At 44.9% G+C, this 19,798-nt stretch overlaps 1 protein-coding gene across 1 annotated transcript in view; it reads right to left on the minus strand.

Moving 5' to 3' along the window:
- The window catches only part of LOC122561354 (VPS10 domain-containing receptor SorCS1-like), a 1,223,550-nt gene that overhangs the window by 802,311 nt on the left and 401,441 nt on the right, over positions 1 to 19,798 (minus strand). The window contains exon 2 of the mRNA XM_043713087.2: positions 1,913 to 1,980. Within this exon, the coding sequence (XP_043569022.2) occupies positions 1,913 to 1,980 (68 nt within the window). The remainder of the gene's footprint in view (positions 1 to 1,912; positions 1,981 to 19,798) is intronic.

The raw sequence follows: 19,798 nt of genomic DNA on the forward strand, positions 1-19,798 counted from the left end.
ATGTGGAAACAGACCCTTCAGCCCAACAAGTCCACACCGAGCCTACGAAGAGCAACCCACCCAGACCCATTCCTCCACATTTACCCCTTCGCCTAACACTACGGGCAATTTAGCATGGCCAATTCACCTAACCTGCACATCTTCGGACTGTGGGAGAAAAACAGAGCACCCGGAGGAAACCCACACAGACACGGGGAGAATGTGCAAACTCCACACAGAGAGTCGCCCGAGGCGGGAATTGAACCCAGGTCTCTGGCGCTGTGAGGCAGGACGGTGGCACGGTGGTTAGCACTGCTGCCTCACGGCGCCAGAGACCTGGGTTCAATTCCCGCCTCGGGCGACTCTCTGTGTGGAGTTTGCACATTCGCCCCGTGTCTGCGTGGGTTTCCTCTGGGTGCTCCAGTTTCCTCCCACAATCCAAAAAAAATGTGCAGGTTAGGTGAATTGGCCATGCTAAATTGCCTGTAGTGTCAGGTGAAGGGGTAAATGTAGGGGAATGGGTCTGAGTGGGTTGCGCTTCGGTGGGTCAGTATGGACGTGTTGGGCCTGTTTCCACACTGTAAGTAATCTAATCTATTAAACCACCGCCTGTTGTCTCTCTCTGTCTGTCAGACAAGGTGGTCCTCTGATATTATGCTACACGTGCCAATATTTACGTAGCTTTGCAAAGGGAAAATAACACGAAGACCACTGCCTTAAAAAAGTCTTCTGTATTTTTGACTTTCCAAACAGCATAACATTCCTGCAACTGCTGACATCTTCAGGATTGAGATTTTAGTTCATTCAGCGAAAGATTTACATTTTAAGCATTTTTTATTTAATGGAGGGTGAAAGTCACTGTTAATAATGTTAGCACAAAGACATTTAACACCTTCACCAGGGATATTTTAACAGGTGCATTAAGCAATCTATTTTATGCAGATCAAACAATCAAATTTTGAATTAATTTTCATTTTTTTTAATACAATTCAGGACTTGCAGAAACAAAGAATTACAACTGTAACATCATTGAGTCCAGTAGTAATAGTTTTTATTAATCAAACTGTATGTTTATATATTACTGCCATCACAACCTATTGTAGTGTAAAATAAGGAGATAGAGTGATGTCCAAAACCCCACATCAGGGCGACAATTGTATTATATTCATCCTACACATTTGGCCACACTGTTGCCAGTATTGGTTTTTTCACACTCTGATTAATCCACTGTAAACAGTATTTAAAGCCATACAACATGGAAACAGACTCTTCGACCCAACTTATGCATGCCAACAAAGTTTCCCAAACTAAACTATCCCATTTTCCTGTGTTTGACCCATATCCCCCTAAATCTTTCCTGTCCATGTCCCTGTACAAATGTCTTTTAAATGTTGTGACTATACCCACACCTATCACTTCCTCAGGCATTTCATTTAGACATGCACTCTCCTCTTTCTCCATCATGAGGCAGTGTTTGCAGAATATTGTGTCCTATTAGTCAGATGTCAACATCCTTATGCCTTTCAGATTTTTGTTGGGCATCTCCACTGATTTAGCCACATTATGCCTAATCGTCTGTTTTGTCAGTATTTTCCCATGAAAACTTTTACAAAGTTTACAAATCATTGCTTGCTGTCAGCCATCATTTTGGATGATTCTCACATCAACATATTTGATGTTTTGTCATTGCGCTCACATTTTTGATACCAATGGATATAAGAAACATTTTCTCAGTGACAATCTCTGCTCTGTTTGAATCTCATTAATTCAGCTCTGAGACACTAGTTGCAATCGAGAGACATGAGAAGTTGCTCAACTTAATGCTTCAGGATAACCACAAGCTGTCTCTGTCTCCTTAATATTTCACACTAGATTAAGCAATGAACATCTGCTCCCTATGAATTCACTCACTCGCCCTTTTGGAGCCACTTACCTCCAAAGTGAGCTTTCAGTGACACTCCCGAGGTTATAGTCGTACAACTTTGTAAGAATTAGAATTACCTGAAAGAGAGAAGATTAAAATTAGTCTTCAAACATTGACTATCACTAATGCAACTGGCATGACTCATTGGATAACATATTGGTTGTTACAAAGAACATTAAGGTCGGAAAATTAATTCCAAGACTTCCAATAATGAACAACATTCATGATAATCTACCGAAGAATTGTTTTCGATTGTATTCTCGAAAGCAATGTTAATTGTGGTCAAAAAATATCTCTAGTTTATTGGCTTCCCAACTTGTGAGAGAACAGTTGTTTCTGATAATATTGTAAAAACCAACATCAATCTTGTATACTGTAACACGAGACAAGCACAGTGGTGTTCCATAATGATTCATAACAGCTTTGTGGCTTTGATCCAAATGCTTGTCCTATTCTCTAACAATGAATTACTTACACTTATATATGTGAAAGCATTTCATCTAACCAATGACTTTGAAATGCCATGGCACTTGCTGTCCTAGCTATGGTTCATTTGATAGCTTTTATTTTTTGACTTCGACATATGAGTTCAAGTCCTACTTCAGAGAATGGAGCACAAGTATCCACAATGGGTGGGCTGACAGAGACAGATTTCATCTTTCAGGTGAAATATTAAAGTCAAAGCCCACTCTACCATCCAGGGTGGATGAAAGAGACCTGCAATATTTTGAAGAAGAGCAAGATAATTATCTACTGTTCAATGCTTATCCAACATCTTCAACAAAGATGGCTCAGTGGTTAGCACTGTTGCCTCACAATGCCCAGGGTCGCGGGGTTGATTCCATCCTCAGTAGATTGTCTGTGTGGAGTTTGCACATTCTTCCCATGTCTGCATGGGTTTCCTCTGGTTTCCTCCCACAGCCCAAACCTGTGCAGCTCAGGAGGATTGTCCATGCTAAACTGCCCATGTTATCCAAGAATGTGCTTGGGATACAGGGATGGGTTGGATCTGGGTGGGATGCTGTTTGGAGGGTTGATCTGGACTCAATGGGCCGAATGGCCTGCTTCTACATGTTAGGGATTCTATGATGATGATCATTAAAGTCAATTATCTGCCTCGTATTACTGTTTGTGGGAACCTGCTGGGTGCAAAACAGCTGCTGCTTCTGTTACAACAGTCTCTCTATTTCAAAAATACTTCCCTAGTTGTAAAGCGCTATTGGCTGTCTTGCAATTGTGTAAAGCACAATCGATAGGCAAAGACTTCCCTGAGAGATACAGAAGTCGCTAATCATCTGTTTTCTCCTGCTGTCTTAGTTCATTGTATAGTAATGTTGGTGATAATCCCTGACTTTTTAATAGTGTTATCAGATTTTCTCACATTCACTCAAAACACAGAAATAAGCAGTTAGATGGGATGAGAGTTCACTTTCACACTTGTCACACACCAATATCAATCTTAATGTTTCTTTGCATTCACCTTAAAACCTCAGTTTAACATCTCATCAACAGTGCAGGTTTCTTGACATTACCACACACAAATGTCAGCCTGAATTATGTGCTCACATATCTGGAGTGGCTCTTTGAACCCAGGGCTGTGACTGAGAAGTGAGGATGTTGTCACCATGTCAAGAGAGAGCAGACAAATCTCAACTGAATTAAAGTTTAAAAGATCACTACATCCAGCAGAGTAGCTGCAGTCTATTAAAAATCACAAAGCTTGGAGAACATTTTAAACTTAGCTTTACTGCAGTTCCTCTCAGTTCGGGGTGATTTGATACCCTCTCTAAGTGACATTGCACTGAGCTGACATTACATAATATGTGGCTTACGTAAAGCTGTTGATACAAAACTATTAAATATATTTAGTTAATTTTAAAAGTTTCTGCAAATACATTCAGGACATTTAAACTACACTTTAATAGACACATTGATGATAGAAAAATGAACGGTATGTAGGTTCGTTTCATCTTAGAGTGGGATAAAAGGTCGGCGCAACATCGAGGGCTGACAGGCCTGTACTGTGCTGTACTGTTCAATGCTCTGTGTTCTAAATAAAAAAGTATGTTAAAAGGTTTCAGATTTTTTTAAACCTGATTGCATACGCTCAACAGATTTAAACTCATAATTTATTCTGCGTGTTGCCACTGTAACTTGTATCTTGCCAAGGAATGTAGGGCATTAGAGACACAAAAAAGAAAAAGGCACTTTCCATTAAATATTTATCTCTAAAAAGCTGTCTGTAAAAGTGTCATACTGTGTACTACAGGGCAAACATAATGAGAATCAAGCACAGGACACGTGATACACATCTCTCTGGAGGGACATGGATCAAAGTGTCTGCAAAACAACAAAGCAGTGTGGACAGAGAATCAACGTTATTAACAAAGGCCTAGCCACTCAGGGAATCTCAAAGTCATGCAATGGAGATGAGTTGATACAGTTAACCTTTTATAGGAGGACAGGTTTACTGACCTTTTCCTGCTTCTGAAATTTCTTTCCAGGCAAAATCTGACTGCAGATAATGGGCACCGGGGATCACAATCTATATTACACCCATAGCCATTTCTTCTTCCAAAGCAGATAGCATGCCAACTTTGTGCTACTGCTCATTTGCATAATCACAGGCAGTATTAAATATGCCTTTGACTGACTGCATGCCTCAACTGAAGGCCCAGGTTTGTGTGAGACAAGCAACTGTTAAGCCAGCTGGCATCACTGAAAGGGCTGATGCCTTCTGACTGAAGCAGTACAGATGCAAAAAATAAATGACCTTACGTAATATATCCGCTCATCTTAAGGGGAGGGGATGGCCTTTTGATATTATACAGAGACTATTAATCCAGAGACCCCAGGAAATGTTCTAGGGATCCAGGTACAAATCTCGCTGTGGCAAATAGTGAAGTCAACAAAAATCTGGAATCTCAACAAAAATCTGGAAGCCCACCTGATTCACTAATGTCCTTCAGGGAAAACAAAGTTAAAAATCCCACAACACCAGGTTATAGTCCAACAGGTTTATTTGGAAGCATTAGCTTTCGAAGGACTGCTCCTTCATCAGGTCAGCAGCCCTCCGAAAGCTAGCGCTTCCAAATAAACCTGTTGGACTATAACCTGGTGTTGTGGGATTTTTAACTTTGTACACCCCAGTCCAACACTGGCATCTCCAAATCATGACTACCATCTTCACGGAAGGAAACTGCCATCCTTACCTGGTCTGCCTACATGTGACTCCAGACTCACAGTCATGTGATTGACTCTTAACCACCCTCTGAATAATTAGGGATAGCCAATAAATCTTTGCCCAGCCAGTGGTGCCTACGTTCCATTAGTGAATGAAAAAAAAGTCAAACCACATAAACTGCACAAGCTGCCCACTGCACCATATCATTCAACCCCCCAACAATCTCTATGAACCACTACTCATTTTGTGCTTCATCTCACCTTCATATACTGTAACAAGTCTGAATCACAAATCTCAGAGATTGACAGACTCTTTGCTATTCCACCATGACAACCACGGCATTCAAAACACATTTACCGAAATACTACCCTCTCCCTAGCATGACAAATTGGTGTGAGACACAAGGCAACAAAGTGAACCTGTTGTGGACAGGAATGGCTATGTGACTGAAGCCATTGAAGACAATGAGTTTCTCATTCCTCCGCTCTTTCTTGTATCCCACTTGCTCCCCATTCTAAAGTCTCCTCAGGTATGTCTGTTGCAGATAAGGTAAGCATACATATCTTGTTTCTGCTCACTCCACCTCACTGGCTTCCTCCCTTCAGACAACCAAAAACTGAAATGGGTAGAAGAACAGGAAAGTATACAAACATAGAATAGAAATAGGCCATTCAGCCCATTGAGCCTGCTTTACTATTCATTAAGATAATGGCTGATCATACACCTCAAAGCTACTTTCGTGAAATATCTCCGCATCACTTGATGTTATTAGTTTCCATAAACCTACCAATTTTTGTCTTGGAAGTGCTCAATCATTGAGTTTCCATAGCCTTCTGGGTTGGAGATTTCTATAAATCTATCACCGACTAAATGAAAAAATTCCTCTTCATTTCAGTCTTAAATGGCCTGGACATGAATATAAAATCAGGGACATACTTCTGAGGGTCCACAAGGTTCTGGTCAGACTACATTTGGAGTATTATGTGCAGTTTTGGGCTTCATATCTCAGGAAGGATGGACTGGCCCTGGAGCGTGTTCAGAGGAAGTTCACAAGATTGGTCTCAGGAATGAAAACCTTAACATATGAGGAACATTTGAGGACTCTGGGTTTATATTTGATGGATTTAAAAGAATGAGGGGAGATCTAACTAAAACTTACAGAATACTGAATGGCCTGGACAAAGTGGATGTTGGGAAGATGTCTCTATTGGTAGGAAAGACTAGGACCCAAGGGAAAAGTCTTAGAGTAAAGGGAAGACCTTTTAGAATGGAGATAAGGAGAAACATCTTCAGCCAGAGAGTGGGAAATCTATGGAATTCATTCTCATGGAAAGCTGTGGAGGCCAGTTAAATGAGTCTATTTAAGGCTGAGACTGATACATTCTTGAGTATCAAGGGGATCAAAGGTTACGGGGAGAAAGTGGGAGAAAGGGGATGATAAACTCATCAGCCATGAATGAATGGTGGAGCAGACTCAATGGGGTGAATGGCCTAATATGTGCTCCCATGTCTAATGGTCTTACGGCCTTATTCTGAGATTATGTTTCCTGGCTTCTAAGTTTTCAGCTTAGAATCTGATCTCTATTCGTCCTGTCATGTCCTGGCATCATTTTGTCAGTCTCAATGGGGTTACCCCTCATTCTTCAAAACTATAAGGAATACACATGCAGTTTCCTCAACCTCTCCTTCTAAAAACTATCCAACCATCCAAATATTCATTTTAGTGAATAAACCAAAACTATATACAATACTCCAAGGTTTGATACAACTGTTGCAAGACAGCTTTACTCCTGTTGTCAAATCCTTTATGACAAAAGCCAACATACCATTTGCCTTCCTAAATGCTTGTTGTAACTGCATGCTAAGTTTTAATGACTTTTAATATCCGGACTTGCCAACCTCTTGCCATTGAAAAAGTATTCTGAATTTATGTTTTTTTTATTCCCTTTATCACATTACATTCCATCTGCCAAGTACTAACCCATTCACTTTACCTGTCCATGTCCGTCTGATTTATCTTTCCATCCTCCTCAGACTTTATATTCCCACCCAGTTTCATGTCTTCCACATATGTGGAAATGTTATATTTCATCCCCATATTCAAATTATTTCTATAGGTTTTGTGAATAGCTGTGGACCTAGTCCTGGTCTTTGCAATATCTTAGTACTAACAGTCTGTCTTCCTGAGAATGATCTGTTCATTCTTACCATCTGACTTTGATCTGTAAACCAGTTCTCAATCCATATGAGGATATTCCTTCCAACCACTTGCACTCCTGTTTCATTTACTCATCACTTCTGTGTGCCCTTATCAAAAGTCTTTATGATATCCTCCAAACTCTCCAACATGTTAGTCAAACACAATTTTATGTTTGAAAGGTGTGGCACAGGAAAAGCCCAGCAGATCAGGCAGCATTCAAAGAGCAGGAGAATCCACTTTTCATTCCTGATGAAGGGCTTATGCCCAAAACCTCGACTCTCCGGCTCCTTGGATACTGACTGACCAGCTGTGTCTTTCCAGTGCCACACTTTTCAACTCTGGCTCTACAGCATCTGCAGTCCTCACTTTCTCTCACGATTTCATATTCATCAATCTATGTTGACTAGGCCTGACTGTACCATTCTTGGCAAATTTTGATAAGATTTGTAGCTCACGTTGAGGTTCTGGATTTAGGTTTGCTCGCTGAGCTGGAAGGTTCAAGGAAGCCCAAAACATATAAATAGAAAGCGGGCCTTGACACCAGTGCTTCATCCGGAGGCTTACTGAAGATGTTACCTAGCATGGTGACGAAACATCTGAAAACAGTTCTGTGAGCAAACCTACACCCTGTACCTTTCTTTTCCAGGTTTTAAATCCTAAATTTTCTAAATTCTATTTTTTCTCTCTGTTTTCTTGTTTCTTTTCCCCTTTTTTCCCTCTCCTATTTTACTTATCTCCTGTTGAAGAGCTCAGTTGCAGCAGTGGTGGTTTTGGATTAGGTACAGCAGCTGGGACTAATGCTGGCAGCATCAGAAGCAAATTTGAGATCCCAGCAGCGTCTGCATCATCGAAGGGATCTGAGTGCCGTCCCTGGGCTTGTATGGAGGAGCTGAGTTTGGGATCCCAGCAGCGTCTGCTTCTAGTGCAGATTCATGGCAGTGGCAGTGGAGGGGAGTTTGGGCCCAGTGGCATCGGCAGCAGCTGGATTGGCGAGGATGGGCCCGAAGCGGACTCACGACAGCAGAGTCATGTTTGGGCAGTGTGATACCCAGCAACATTGATGGCATCTACATTGGCAAGGTCTAGTGAGGACCTAGTGATGAGAGCATCAGGAGAGGCAAAGATGGAACAAAAGAGCGGGCAACTTTCATGCCAGCGACAATGAGGCAAAAGGGTACGACCCCTACAGTCCCAAGGCCCACAGCAAAGTATTTCACCAGTGACGCTGAACACTTTTTTCTTTATTTCTTTATTTTTCTGTCTTTATGTTCTATATTTTGGTTTACTTTTCTGTTTTTTTAAAATGGCGCCAGAAAGTTGTGACACTATACAACGCTTTTCACTGTATTTTGTAACAAAATACACATGACAATTGTTATGGAACAGGTCAGATCCCTCAAACATTTCAAGAAGGTAGCCCAGACCCTAACTTTGCTGGTTGCTTTAAGCAGGTGGAAAGTGGATACTCCAGGAGAGATGCAGCTGGTCAAACCACTTAGTTTTAAACAAAACAGAATTTATTTACAAGATTGCTGAATGAAACACAAACAACAGAAAACAGAATACTGAATAACTTAACCTATCCAAAAACCCAACAGATCATCCCAACTTAATGCTGTTCCAAATAGTTGCATCAGTCCCCATGAACATCCCCTGGCACAAAAGGTAAAATCAAACACAAGTTCTTACAGGAGAGAAGGCAGAGAGAGAGGGCACCAGCCTGGACCTGTTTCTGTGTCCAGCAGCTTTTACCACAGTACGGATAAAGCCAAGGCTTAAACATTTGTTGCTGGAAAAGTGCAGCAGGTCAGGTAGCATCAAAGGAACAGGAGAATCGACGTTTTGGGCATAAGGCCTTCTTCAGGAATGAGGAGAGTGTGCCAAGCAGGCTAAGATAAAAGGTAGGGAGGAGGGACTTGGGGTGGGGCATTGGGAATACGATAGGTGGAAGGAGGTTAAGGTGAGGGTGATAGGCCGGAGAGGGGGTGGGGGCGGAGAGGTCGGGAAGAAGATTGCAGGTCAAGAAGGCGATGCTGAGTCTGAGGGTTGGGACTGAGAAAAGGTGGGGGAGGGGAATTGAGAAAGCTGAAGAAATCTGCATTCATCCCTTGTGGTTGGAGGGTTCCTAGGCGGAAGATGAGACGCTCTTCCTCCAGGCGTCGTGTTGCCATGGTCTGGCGATGGAGGAGGCCAAGGACTTGCATGTCCTTGGCGGAGTGGGAGGGGGAGTTAAAGTGTTCAGCCACTGGGCGGTTGGGTTGGTTGGTTCGGGTGTCCCAGAGGTTTCTCTGAAACGTTCCGCAAGTAGGCGGCCTGTCTCCCCAATATAGAGGAGGCCACATCGGGTGCAGCAGATGCAGTAAATGATGTGTGTGGAGGTGCAGGTGAATTTCTGACGGACATGGAAGGATCCTTTGGGGCCTTGGAGGGAAGTGAGGGGGGAGGTGTGGGTGCAAGTTTTGCATTTCTTGCAGTTGCAGGGGAAGATAAAACCAAACCAAATAGAGAAAAGCTGTGCCAGGAGAACTGGCCACACCCCTTTCATTGTATAAGAGTTTTTTTTTAATTGAAAGCCTCTACCTGAGGCAGGTTCTGTTGGCTATTATTAAATTGGCCCTTATACCCTTCAACCCCACAGACTCATTGGAGTCTGTGTCATTTATAACAACGCTGAAAAACACCAAGGACTGCATAAAGGAGCAGCTTCATCACACAATAAATAAATCAAACCAAGTCAAATTAATGTTCTGTTGCCACAGCCTGTGTAATAAATTCGAACATCTTCCCTACTGTTGATGTCTGACTCTGTGGTCTGTGCTACTCTATTTTTCCTCCTTCGTTAAACAGCAAGGTTACATTTGCTTATTTATAGTCCATTGACCCTTTCAGAACTGAAAATACTGAAAAATAAACATTAATTTATGTGTTGTCTCTTCTCCCACCTGCACTCTTGAATGAAGTTTATCTAGACTCAGAAATGTTTCACTATTTAATCCAATTAATATTTCAAGTACTATTCCTTTACCAATTTCAATTTTTTTTGTTCCTCAATTTCACGAGTCCCTTGGTCACCTTGTGACATAATTTCACAGAGACCAGTATCCCATCACCAACTCACCTTTTAGTTACACATGAACAATCCTTGACTACAGTACTACCTCATACTGAATCAGCTCTCAGAGTGTCAGTATCTCTGATGCTTCCCTCATTTTGACTGTCAGCCAGGGCTCCCTGATTGAACCAAACGAACAGCCCCAACCAAGGAACTCACATTCTCCCAGTACTGATCCACATTCACATTAGCTAGGTTGACTACTAGATTTTAAAACAGACAAACTTTATTCACAAAGTTACGCAATGAAACACAAAGAACAGAATAAAGAACACCTACAGAACTCAACCTATCCACCTAGACTTAATTAATTATGCTGTTCTGAATATACACAACAGTCCCAATAAGCAAACTCCCTTTAAAAGACAGTATCAATGGAACACATGCTTACAGGTTAAAGTTGAAGGCCAGAAAGAGAGAGAGAGAGAGTTTCCACACAGCTCCCTGTTGAATTTCCAATTTCAGCTCAAGACTGAACTAAAACTGCTCAGCTCAGCTAGCTAGATAGCTGACCACTCCCCTTTCATGATACAGGTCACTTCTAAAACATGACCACTTTGGCCTGAAGTCTCAGCTATTCATGTATAAACAAAAGCCCTCTGAAAATCCTTTTCATCTCTGTACCAAACCAGACTGATCAGAGGAGAAAGTGAGGACTGCAGATGCTGGAGATCAGAGCTGAAAATGTGTTTCTGGAAAAGCGCAGCAGGTCAGGCAGCATCCAGGGAACAGGAGAATCGACGTTTCGATTCTCCTGTTCCCTGGATGCTGCCTGACCTGCTGCGCTTTTCCAGCAACACATTTTCAGACTGATCAGAGCCCAGTCTGGTTTATTACCCCTCTGAAAAATATCAAGGACAGAGTGTCCTTGAACCAAGGAACAGCTTTTAGAAAAACAAGGGACTAGCTTTGTAACATTCACAACCCTTTGAGAGAAGTAATTTCACATCATCTCTGTTGTAAATCTACCACACCTTATCTTAAAACAATGACCTCTCGTTATAGATTGCCACACATGTGGAAACATCCTTTCTACATTGACTTTGTCAATCCCGTTTAACATCTTATAAACCTCAATGAGATCTCCTCTCCTTCTGTGAAGAGAGATGTAATGGAACTGTATAGTTTCTCCACTATTTCCCTCTTCACCGCCCCACATTGTCCTGCCCTAAGCTGTAATTGGTCCACTTCTGTCTCCTCACTAATCTTTTTCTTTTCAAATCCCTAAAGAAGCATTTAGAGTTCTCTCTAGTTTTCATTCATCATCTCTGTTCTCTACTTAATCATTTTCTTGATCACTCTTTGCTGGGGTGGGCAAGGTCAGAAATCACATGACACCAGGTTATAGTCCAACAGGTTTATGTGAAATCACAAGGTGCACCTGATGAAGGGGCAGCGCTCCGAAAGCTTGTGATTTTAAATGAAGCTGTTGGACCAAAACCTGATGTCATTTGACTTCTGAATTTGACCACCCCAGTCCAACATCAGTCAGAAACACAACCAAAGACAGAGATAAAGGGATTGCACAAAGATACACATGCCAGTTATGATGTTTAAATTTGGTTAGATCAACATTCCCTCTATGCTGCATGGGAGGCTGTGTGCAGCTATTCCAAGGTCACGCACACAGTGATTGGAGTCAGCATGTTGATTGTGATGTTGCCTTCCAGTTCCAGCCTTTGCTGCCACACACCGGGCCTCAGAGTCCTGTGTACCAGAGAGAAAATACAAGGGAACGTTGATTGGAATACGGACCCCGGGGGGGGGGTGGTTTCATTTTGCCTTGGGGTGAATTGGTCACAAGCATGGTCTGAGGCAGAGGGAAACAAAGGTGTTGGTTAATGCTGAGCAGGAAATGTTGGTATGGTTAAAGAAGCCATTCATTGGCAGAAACAGACATGTTGGCCCACTCGCCTTCCTGCTCCTGCAGCTAGACCCTGCAGCATTGTCGATAGGGCTGGGATTCCATTGGGGGTTGGTTATGCATCACGCAGCAGACCATCCTGAATCCTACTGTTGTTCATCCAAGTACTGCAAGGCTCCACCAGAGTGATCCAGGCAGTTTCAGCACATGACTGAGCTTCTCTGCAGTGTTCCTTCCTTACATTCCATGCATACTCTCCACGTATGCATGTATTGTGAACCAGGGACAGGAACTGTGCCAGCAATGCTTAGCCTATAAGACTGAATGGATTGATGACTTTCAAATGGTCCTAAAATAAGAACCATCAACAATACTTTTACAACATAGCTCCTTGACACTTGGCACCATTGAGATGCATTCAAGATAATGAATTGAAATAAAAGGAGGAAAATTATTGCAGATGTTTTATAAAGTGGCTCCGAGTGCAGGGAGTGATAAACATGATGGATGGGAAAGCAGCTTATTTCTAACTATGCTGCGATGTAAAAATTCAACGGTGACATTTGTTTCATTCCCTTAAGCACTCTGAGGGATGTCTATGGGTTTCAGGAGCACTGGTTTTGCATAACTATGTGAAGCAACACTGCATTTTGAGGTTTATTTTTGAACCAATTCTGAAGAAGGGTCACTGTACTCAAATCATCAATTCTGCTTTCTCTGCACCGAATCTGTTGAAAAGTGTGGTGCTGGAAAAGCCCAGCAGGTCAGGCAGCATCCAAGGAGTGGGAGAGTCAATGTTTTGGGATGAAAGGCTTATGCCTGAAACATTGACTCTCCTGCTTCTCAGATGCTGCCTGACATGCTGTGCTTTTCCAGCACCACACTTTTTGAATCTGACTCTCCAACATCTGCAGTCCTCACTTTCTCTCCACAGAAGCTACCAGAGCTGCTGGGTTTCTGTTTCTGTTTGTTATAGACTTCCAGCATCCACAGTTCTTCGTATTACATTTCTTCACTGATTGACAATTTGAATTTTCTGTGTGGTGAGGATGTGGTGATTCATAATTCTCCACCAGTGGGTGCAATGGCGATAAAACGAAAAGCAAGAATGAATGGAGACTGGCTACTGTACTACTCAATATCTACCCAAAACATGCAAGATGCTTGTTCTGATAGGCAAAATCAGTGCTGTAGGAGGATTCAGTCAGGAAGCAGTGAAATAAAGTTTACATTGTGACCACGTTAATTCCCAGCTGTAATATCAGATCCAACAATGATACCAATCTTGTCGGTGACCAGGAGAGGAAGATGGACTCAATAATTATGGGCTATATTTTGTCCCCAATTTCTGGCTCCAGCATTATTAGAAATTCCCACACTTTGTGAGGTAAAGTGGCTCAGTGGTTAGCATTTCTGCCTCACAGCATCAGGGACCTGGGTTCGATTCCACCCTCGGATGACTGTCTGTGTGGGGTTTGCACATCCTCCCAGTGTCTGCATGAGTTTCTTCTGGATGCTCCAGTTTCCTCCCACATCTAAAGATGTGTATTTTAGGTGGATTGGCCATGGGAAATGGTGGTATGCTCTTGGGAGGGTCAGTGTGGACTCGATGGGCTGAAGGGCCTGCTTCCACACTATAGAAATTTGTTGATTTGACCAAAATGTGAACAATTGCAGGTGGAGGGGTGGGTGGGAAGGGGATGAAGGTCTGGGCAACTGAGAGCTCAGTGGGAAGAATGGGTTACATCACAGGATGACTGTGCTCACACTCTCTTGTCTTCCCAGGGTCAATGCTCCATCCTGGTAGATGGGCTGAAGGATCTGCATGCACCAGAACTTTAATTTGATACAGGGTAGTCAAGAACTGCAGCTGTTATCCAATCACAGTCAGACACTGTCAGTGAATAGAATTACTCCAGCCTTCACCCTTGATGACCAGAAGGATCATAGAGTCATAGAGATGTACAATACCCTTTGGTCCAACCAGTCCATGCCGACCACATATCCCAACCCAATCTAGTCCCACGGGCCGGCACCTGGCCCATATCCATCCAAAACCTTCCTATTCATATACCCATCCAGATGTCTTTTAAATGTTGCAATTGTACCAGCCTCCACCACTTCCTCTGGCAGCTCATCCTATACACGTACCACCCTCTATGTGAAAGAGTTGCCCCTTAGGTCTCTTTTATAGCTTTCCCAAAGAAGATATTTGTCAGGCTCCTCCCTGGTGATGGTAACCCTGCAGCACACTTCACCCTCCAGCATTTACTCACTGCCTCCATTTCTTGCCCCAACATTTGATTGACACCTCCCTCTGCCTCTCTGATTGTGCTGTGACCTCACCAATAACACCAACACTGACTGAATGATTAAAAAAAATCTCCCATCCAATCTTTAAAAGGTGTTTCAGAAACCATTATTTTACATTGAAAGTCACCCCTTGCTTTGGAAGGTATCACTACACAAACTTCAAACCCTCAGCCCTCACTCAGGTGACGGGACACATCTCTCATTCCCAAAATACTTCTGGTGAGCCTATTCCAAAGATTCCAAATGTTAACAATCTAGACATCACCATGGTATGCCAGGTTACCTCGGGGAAGAGTTGACTTTCACAAATAGCTGAGGAGAAATTTTCACCCCTGCTTTTGTTTATTATGCAAGGTCTGTTCACAAATCCAGTTAAACCTGCAAGTTATTACCAACATTGTCAGTATTTATTATGGACCGCTGAAAAAGATGCTTTCAGCTTCAGTGGGTCTCCCAGCCACATGACCTGCAGCTAATACTGATTCAGTCCGGGTCAAACTGAACATCAGCAGCATAAAAAAACATCCACATTGAGAAACTTTATCAACACAGCTCCAGAGCCATTAACCTTTTGAAAAAGTGTAGCTTCCTTTACTTACAATTCTAAATATCACTAATCCCATCATCTTCCCACATTCAACATGTTGTGCATACAATCCTCTTTAACAGCAGGAAGGATCCCAGGGAGCCGTGAGGACAATCCTGGGTCAGCTTTATATTCCTCAGCGGAGAGATTCATTCAAAGAAGCAACCAGCCCAGTATAGACCCACACCCCACCCCACCACAGCCCAGTACAGACCCACACCTCGCACCACCACAGCCCTGTATAGACCCACACCCCACCCCACCACAGCCCAGTACAGACCCACACCTCGCACCACCACAGCCCAGTATAGACCCACACCCCACCCCACCACAGCCCACTACAGACCCACACCCCACCCCAGTACAGACCCACACCCCACCCCACCACAGCCCAGTACAGACCCACACATCGCACCACCACAGCCCAGTACAGACCCACACCTCACACAACCACAGCCCAGTACAGACCCAAACCCCAACCCACCACAGCCCAGTACAGACCCACACCTTACACCACCACAGCCCAGTATAGACCCACACCCCACCCCACCACAGCCCAGTATAGACCCACACCCCACCCCACCACAGACCTGTACAGACCCACACCTTGCACCACCACAGCCCAGTATAGACCCACACCCCACCCCACCACAGCCCAATATAGACCCACACCCCACCCCACCCCACCACAGCCCTATGCAGACCCACACCCCACACAAACATAGCCCAGTACAGACCCACACTCCACCCAGTACAGACCCACAGCCCAGTACAGACCCACACCCCACCCCATCACAGCCCAGTACAGACCCAAAGCCCACCCCACCACAGCCCAGTACAGACACACACCGCAAACCACCACAGACCAGTATGGACCCACACCCCACCCCACTACAGCCCAGTACAGACCCACATCCCACCCCACCACATGCCAGTATAGACCCACATCCCACCCCACCACAGGCCAGTACAGACACACATCCCACGCCACCACAGCCCAGTACAGACACACATCACACGCCACCACAGTCCAGTACAGATCCACACTGCACCCCACCACAGCCCAGTACAGATCCATACCGCACCCCAACACAGTCCAGTACAGACTCAAACTCCACACCATCACAGCCCAATACAGATCCACACTCCACATCATCACAGCCCAGTACAGACCCACACCCCACCATACCACAGGCCAATATAGACCCACATCCCACTCCACCACATCCCAGTACAGACACACACCCCATGCCACCACAGCCCAGTACACATCCACATTCCACGCCATCAGAGCCCAGTACAGACCCACACCCCACCCTACCACAGTCCAGTACAGACCACACTCCACACCATCACAGCCCACACTCCACACCATCATAGCCCAGTACAGATCCACACCTCACCCCATCACAGTCCAGAACAGATCCACACCCCATACCTTCACAGCCCAATACAGACCCATACCCCACCCCATCACAGCCAAGTGCAGACCCACACTCCACACCATCACAGCCCAATTCAGATCCACACACCACACCATCACAGCCCAGTACAGACCCACACCGCACCCCACCACAGCCTAGTACAGACTCACACCGCACCCCACCACAGCCCAGTACAGACCCACACCGAACCCCACCACAGCCCAGTACAGACCCACACCGCACCCCACCACAGCCCAGTACAGACCCACACTGCACCCCACCACAGCCCAGTACAGACCCACACTCCACACCATCACAGTCCAGAACAGATCCACACCATCACAGTCTAGAACAGATCCACACTCCACACCCTCACAGCCCAGTATAGACCTACACTCCACCCCACCACAGCCTGCTACAGATTCTCACCCCTAACCGATACTGACCCCGCCATACACTCTGGCCCAGTACAGACCACAGATCTACCTGAGGCTGGACATGGGTCAGAGTTTTTACACCACTTCCTGCCTCTTCGTTGTTGCTATTCAGTTTCCTGGTTTCAGTGTTATGGAGATGTTGAATGGTTGAACTGGTTAGCAAGTCTCTGCTCAAAGTGACAGAGCTGTGCCAAAATGTTGACGAGTCAGAAAGAGGCCATTTGGTGATTTGAGCCTGGGTCCTGATGAAGCTAGCTATGTTCTCAATCCTGCTCCCCCAGGGCAATGGCCAGGACAGAAGAAGCAGTCATCACTTGGACTATGAAGTCTGCACAACTGACAGATAGCCGCGGAAAAAAGAGCCAGTCTGAAGCTGCCAGTCAACTTTCTCTCGAACTCACATGATCTCCTGGATTGGCCTGTCTCTGTTGAGCAAAGTCTGATGCTTTTCAGGGTTTTCTACATAACAATGTGCATAACATATACCCCAGGGAATTCAGGTGGTGTTGAGACAGATACCTTGAAGTTCATTTATTGCACTAACTAGTTATATAGTTATTACAGTTGAGAGTGTGTTGCTGGAAAAGCACAGCAGGTCAGGCAGCATCCGACGAGCAGGAGAATCGGCATTTTGGACCAGAGCCCTTCATCGGGGTCATTCCTGATGAAGGGCTCCGGCCCGAAACGTCGATTCTCCTGCTCCTCGGATGCTGCTTACCCTGCTGTGCTTTTCCAGCACCACACTCTCAACTCTGGTCTCCAGCATCTGCAGACCTCACTGCATCCATATAGCTATCACAGACATACATGCAAGGCAGAATCATTTTATGAGTTGGCTAAAAAATGTGACACATTGGGTTTGATGGAGTGATTCTCAACATGGGACAGGTGAGTTTTCTCACTATGTCTTATAAAAGTCATCATTTTAATTGCCATTTGAGCTATTGTGTTGGGAATAACGTCCTATTTCACTCTATCTCACCACATGCTATTCCCAGAGCAACTTACTGGAGATCTCCAAATTGACCAAAATCCCTGGCACTGGTGCCATCTTTAAAAAGATATTGTGCATCCTGACGATAGCTGTCAGTCCGTCTGAGCTGTTCCCTAGCACAATTCCCTACATTTTCTTCAGACATGGCAGACAGCAGGAAAGCAGTGCCCTGTTAGATGGGATGGTGCATAGTTTGGTCTTCCTCTCGTCCCAGGACCAGCAGTGGAAACCATGACCCCAGTCTATGCCAACCTGGCCCAAGGTTGCCATCTGCACTGGACCTGTTGCAACCACCTGGAGGAAGATGATTAAATCCTTCTCCATTCTGCTGGAGCAAGTGCTACCTTTTCTCTCCTTCACCTCATATTCACTCTACCTCCTCTACCAAGGCCTATGGGGTACCATTCTCATTGCTGCCTGCCACACCTTCCCCACTCACCCACACCCACCGTAAACTGTCACGCTACAAAACCTGCCTTGCCAACTCCCATAGACGGGAAACACTCCACCCTACTGGTATCAACAGTAATATCTCTGCTGCCTAATTTCATCTTCTCCAATACCTGCATGACCCTTACTCCAGGAGTATAGCTGCTCACAATAAAGGTGGAAAGAGTCAAGACAGGTGGTGCGTTCCCTGTGAATCAGTTCCTTATCATTATTAGTAGAGAATCCTAATTCTGACTGACCCAGCAATCCTTGGGCTAATATCCCAGGCTGCCCTTGGTTTATTGTACCAAACACCCCTGGGTGATGGTTAGCCCCCCTTGCCTGGACTGAAACCTGCTGACACAACCTTCCTGACCTTGTGTCTGCACTAAATGGCATGGTAAGACCGCAGTACTATCTCTGGCTGAGGGGTCAATCCAAGGCGGGGATGCAGTGAGCATGTTGGCGGATTCAGAGTGAGTCAGTTCTACGACAATGAGTGAAGAACCCCGAGATGCAGCCTGCTCCAGTCCATGAGCTGGCTGGGTCTCCCTGATATTACAGCTGTCTTGCTGCACCATTCAGTCAGGAAACACACTGCCGTTGTCAGCAGCTCTCAGTCCCTGTCGCAGCATCACAAGAGAAAGCTCCAAGGGCAGCACAAGGTATATCACTGAAATGTAGGAGCATTCTGAGGTGGAGCGGCGATGTGGCATGGGGGTTCTCAGAGGCTGACACATGTCAGATGCCAATGTCCATGGATATCAGGTACATGTGGCCAAGTCCAATGGACCAGGTCCCGAGATGTTGGGGTCCAGTGCCCATCAAGGAGATCCTTTGTTGGAAATGGTGAGTTGAACCCACCCAGAGCCCCTCCAGTTTCCCCCTCTGTTGCCCTGTTTGCACGGTGAGTTTTGCAAGATGGCAACCCTGCTGAGTGCAGCAACAATGAGCTTTCATCGGCAGCTCACCAATCCCTGGTGAGAGTCTCATCATGTTGCTCAAGCAAAGTGGGAAAGCTTGACAAGATGATCTCGACGTGGAGACAACCATCTCGCCTGATTCGACCACCCAGCTCGCTATGGCCCATGTCACTCAAAGCTTGGTAAGCTTCTAGCCGTACTCTGAGTTCTGTGTTTACTGATGTTACTGTACATTATATATTGCTCAAAAAGCATACTTTTGTCTTGTTCTCATCAGCGAGGAGGAAGTGAGGACTGCAGATGCTGGAGATCAGAGTCAAGAGAGTTGTGCTGGAAAAGCACAACAGATCAGGCAGCATCCGAGGAGCAGGAGAGTTGACATTTAGGGCTGAAACATTGATTCTCCTGCTCCTCAAATGCTGCCTGACT

Source organism: Chiloscyllium plagiosum, unplaced genomic scaffold (genome assembly GCF_037043375.1).
Source record: "Chiloscyllium plagiosum isolate Xiang-an unplaced genomic scaffold, Cpla_swu_hap1 HiC_scaffold_22, whole genome shotgun sequence".
NCBI lineage: Eukaryota > Metazoa > Chordata > Chondrichthyes > Orectolobiformes > Hemiscylliidae > Chiloscyllium > Chiloscyllium plagiosum.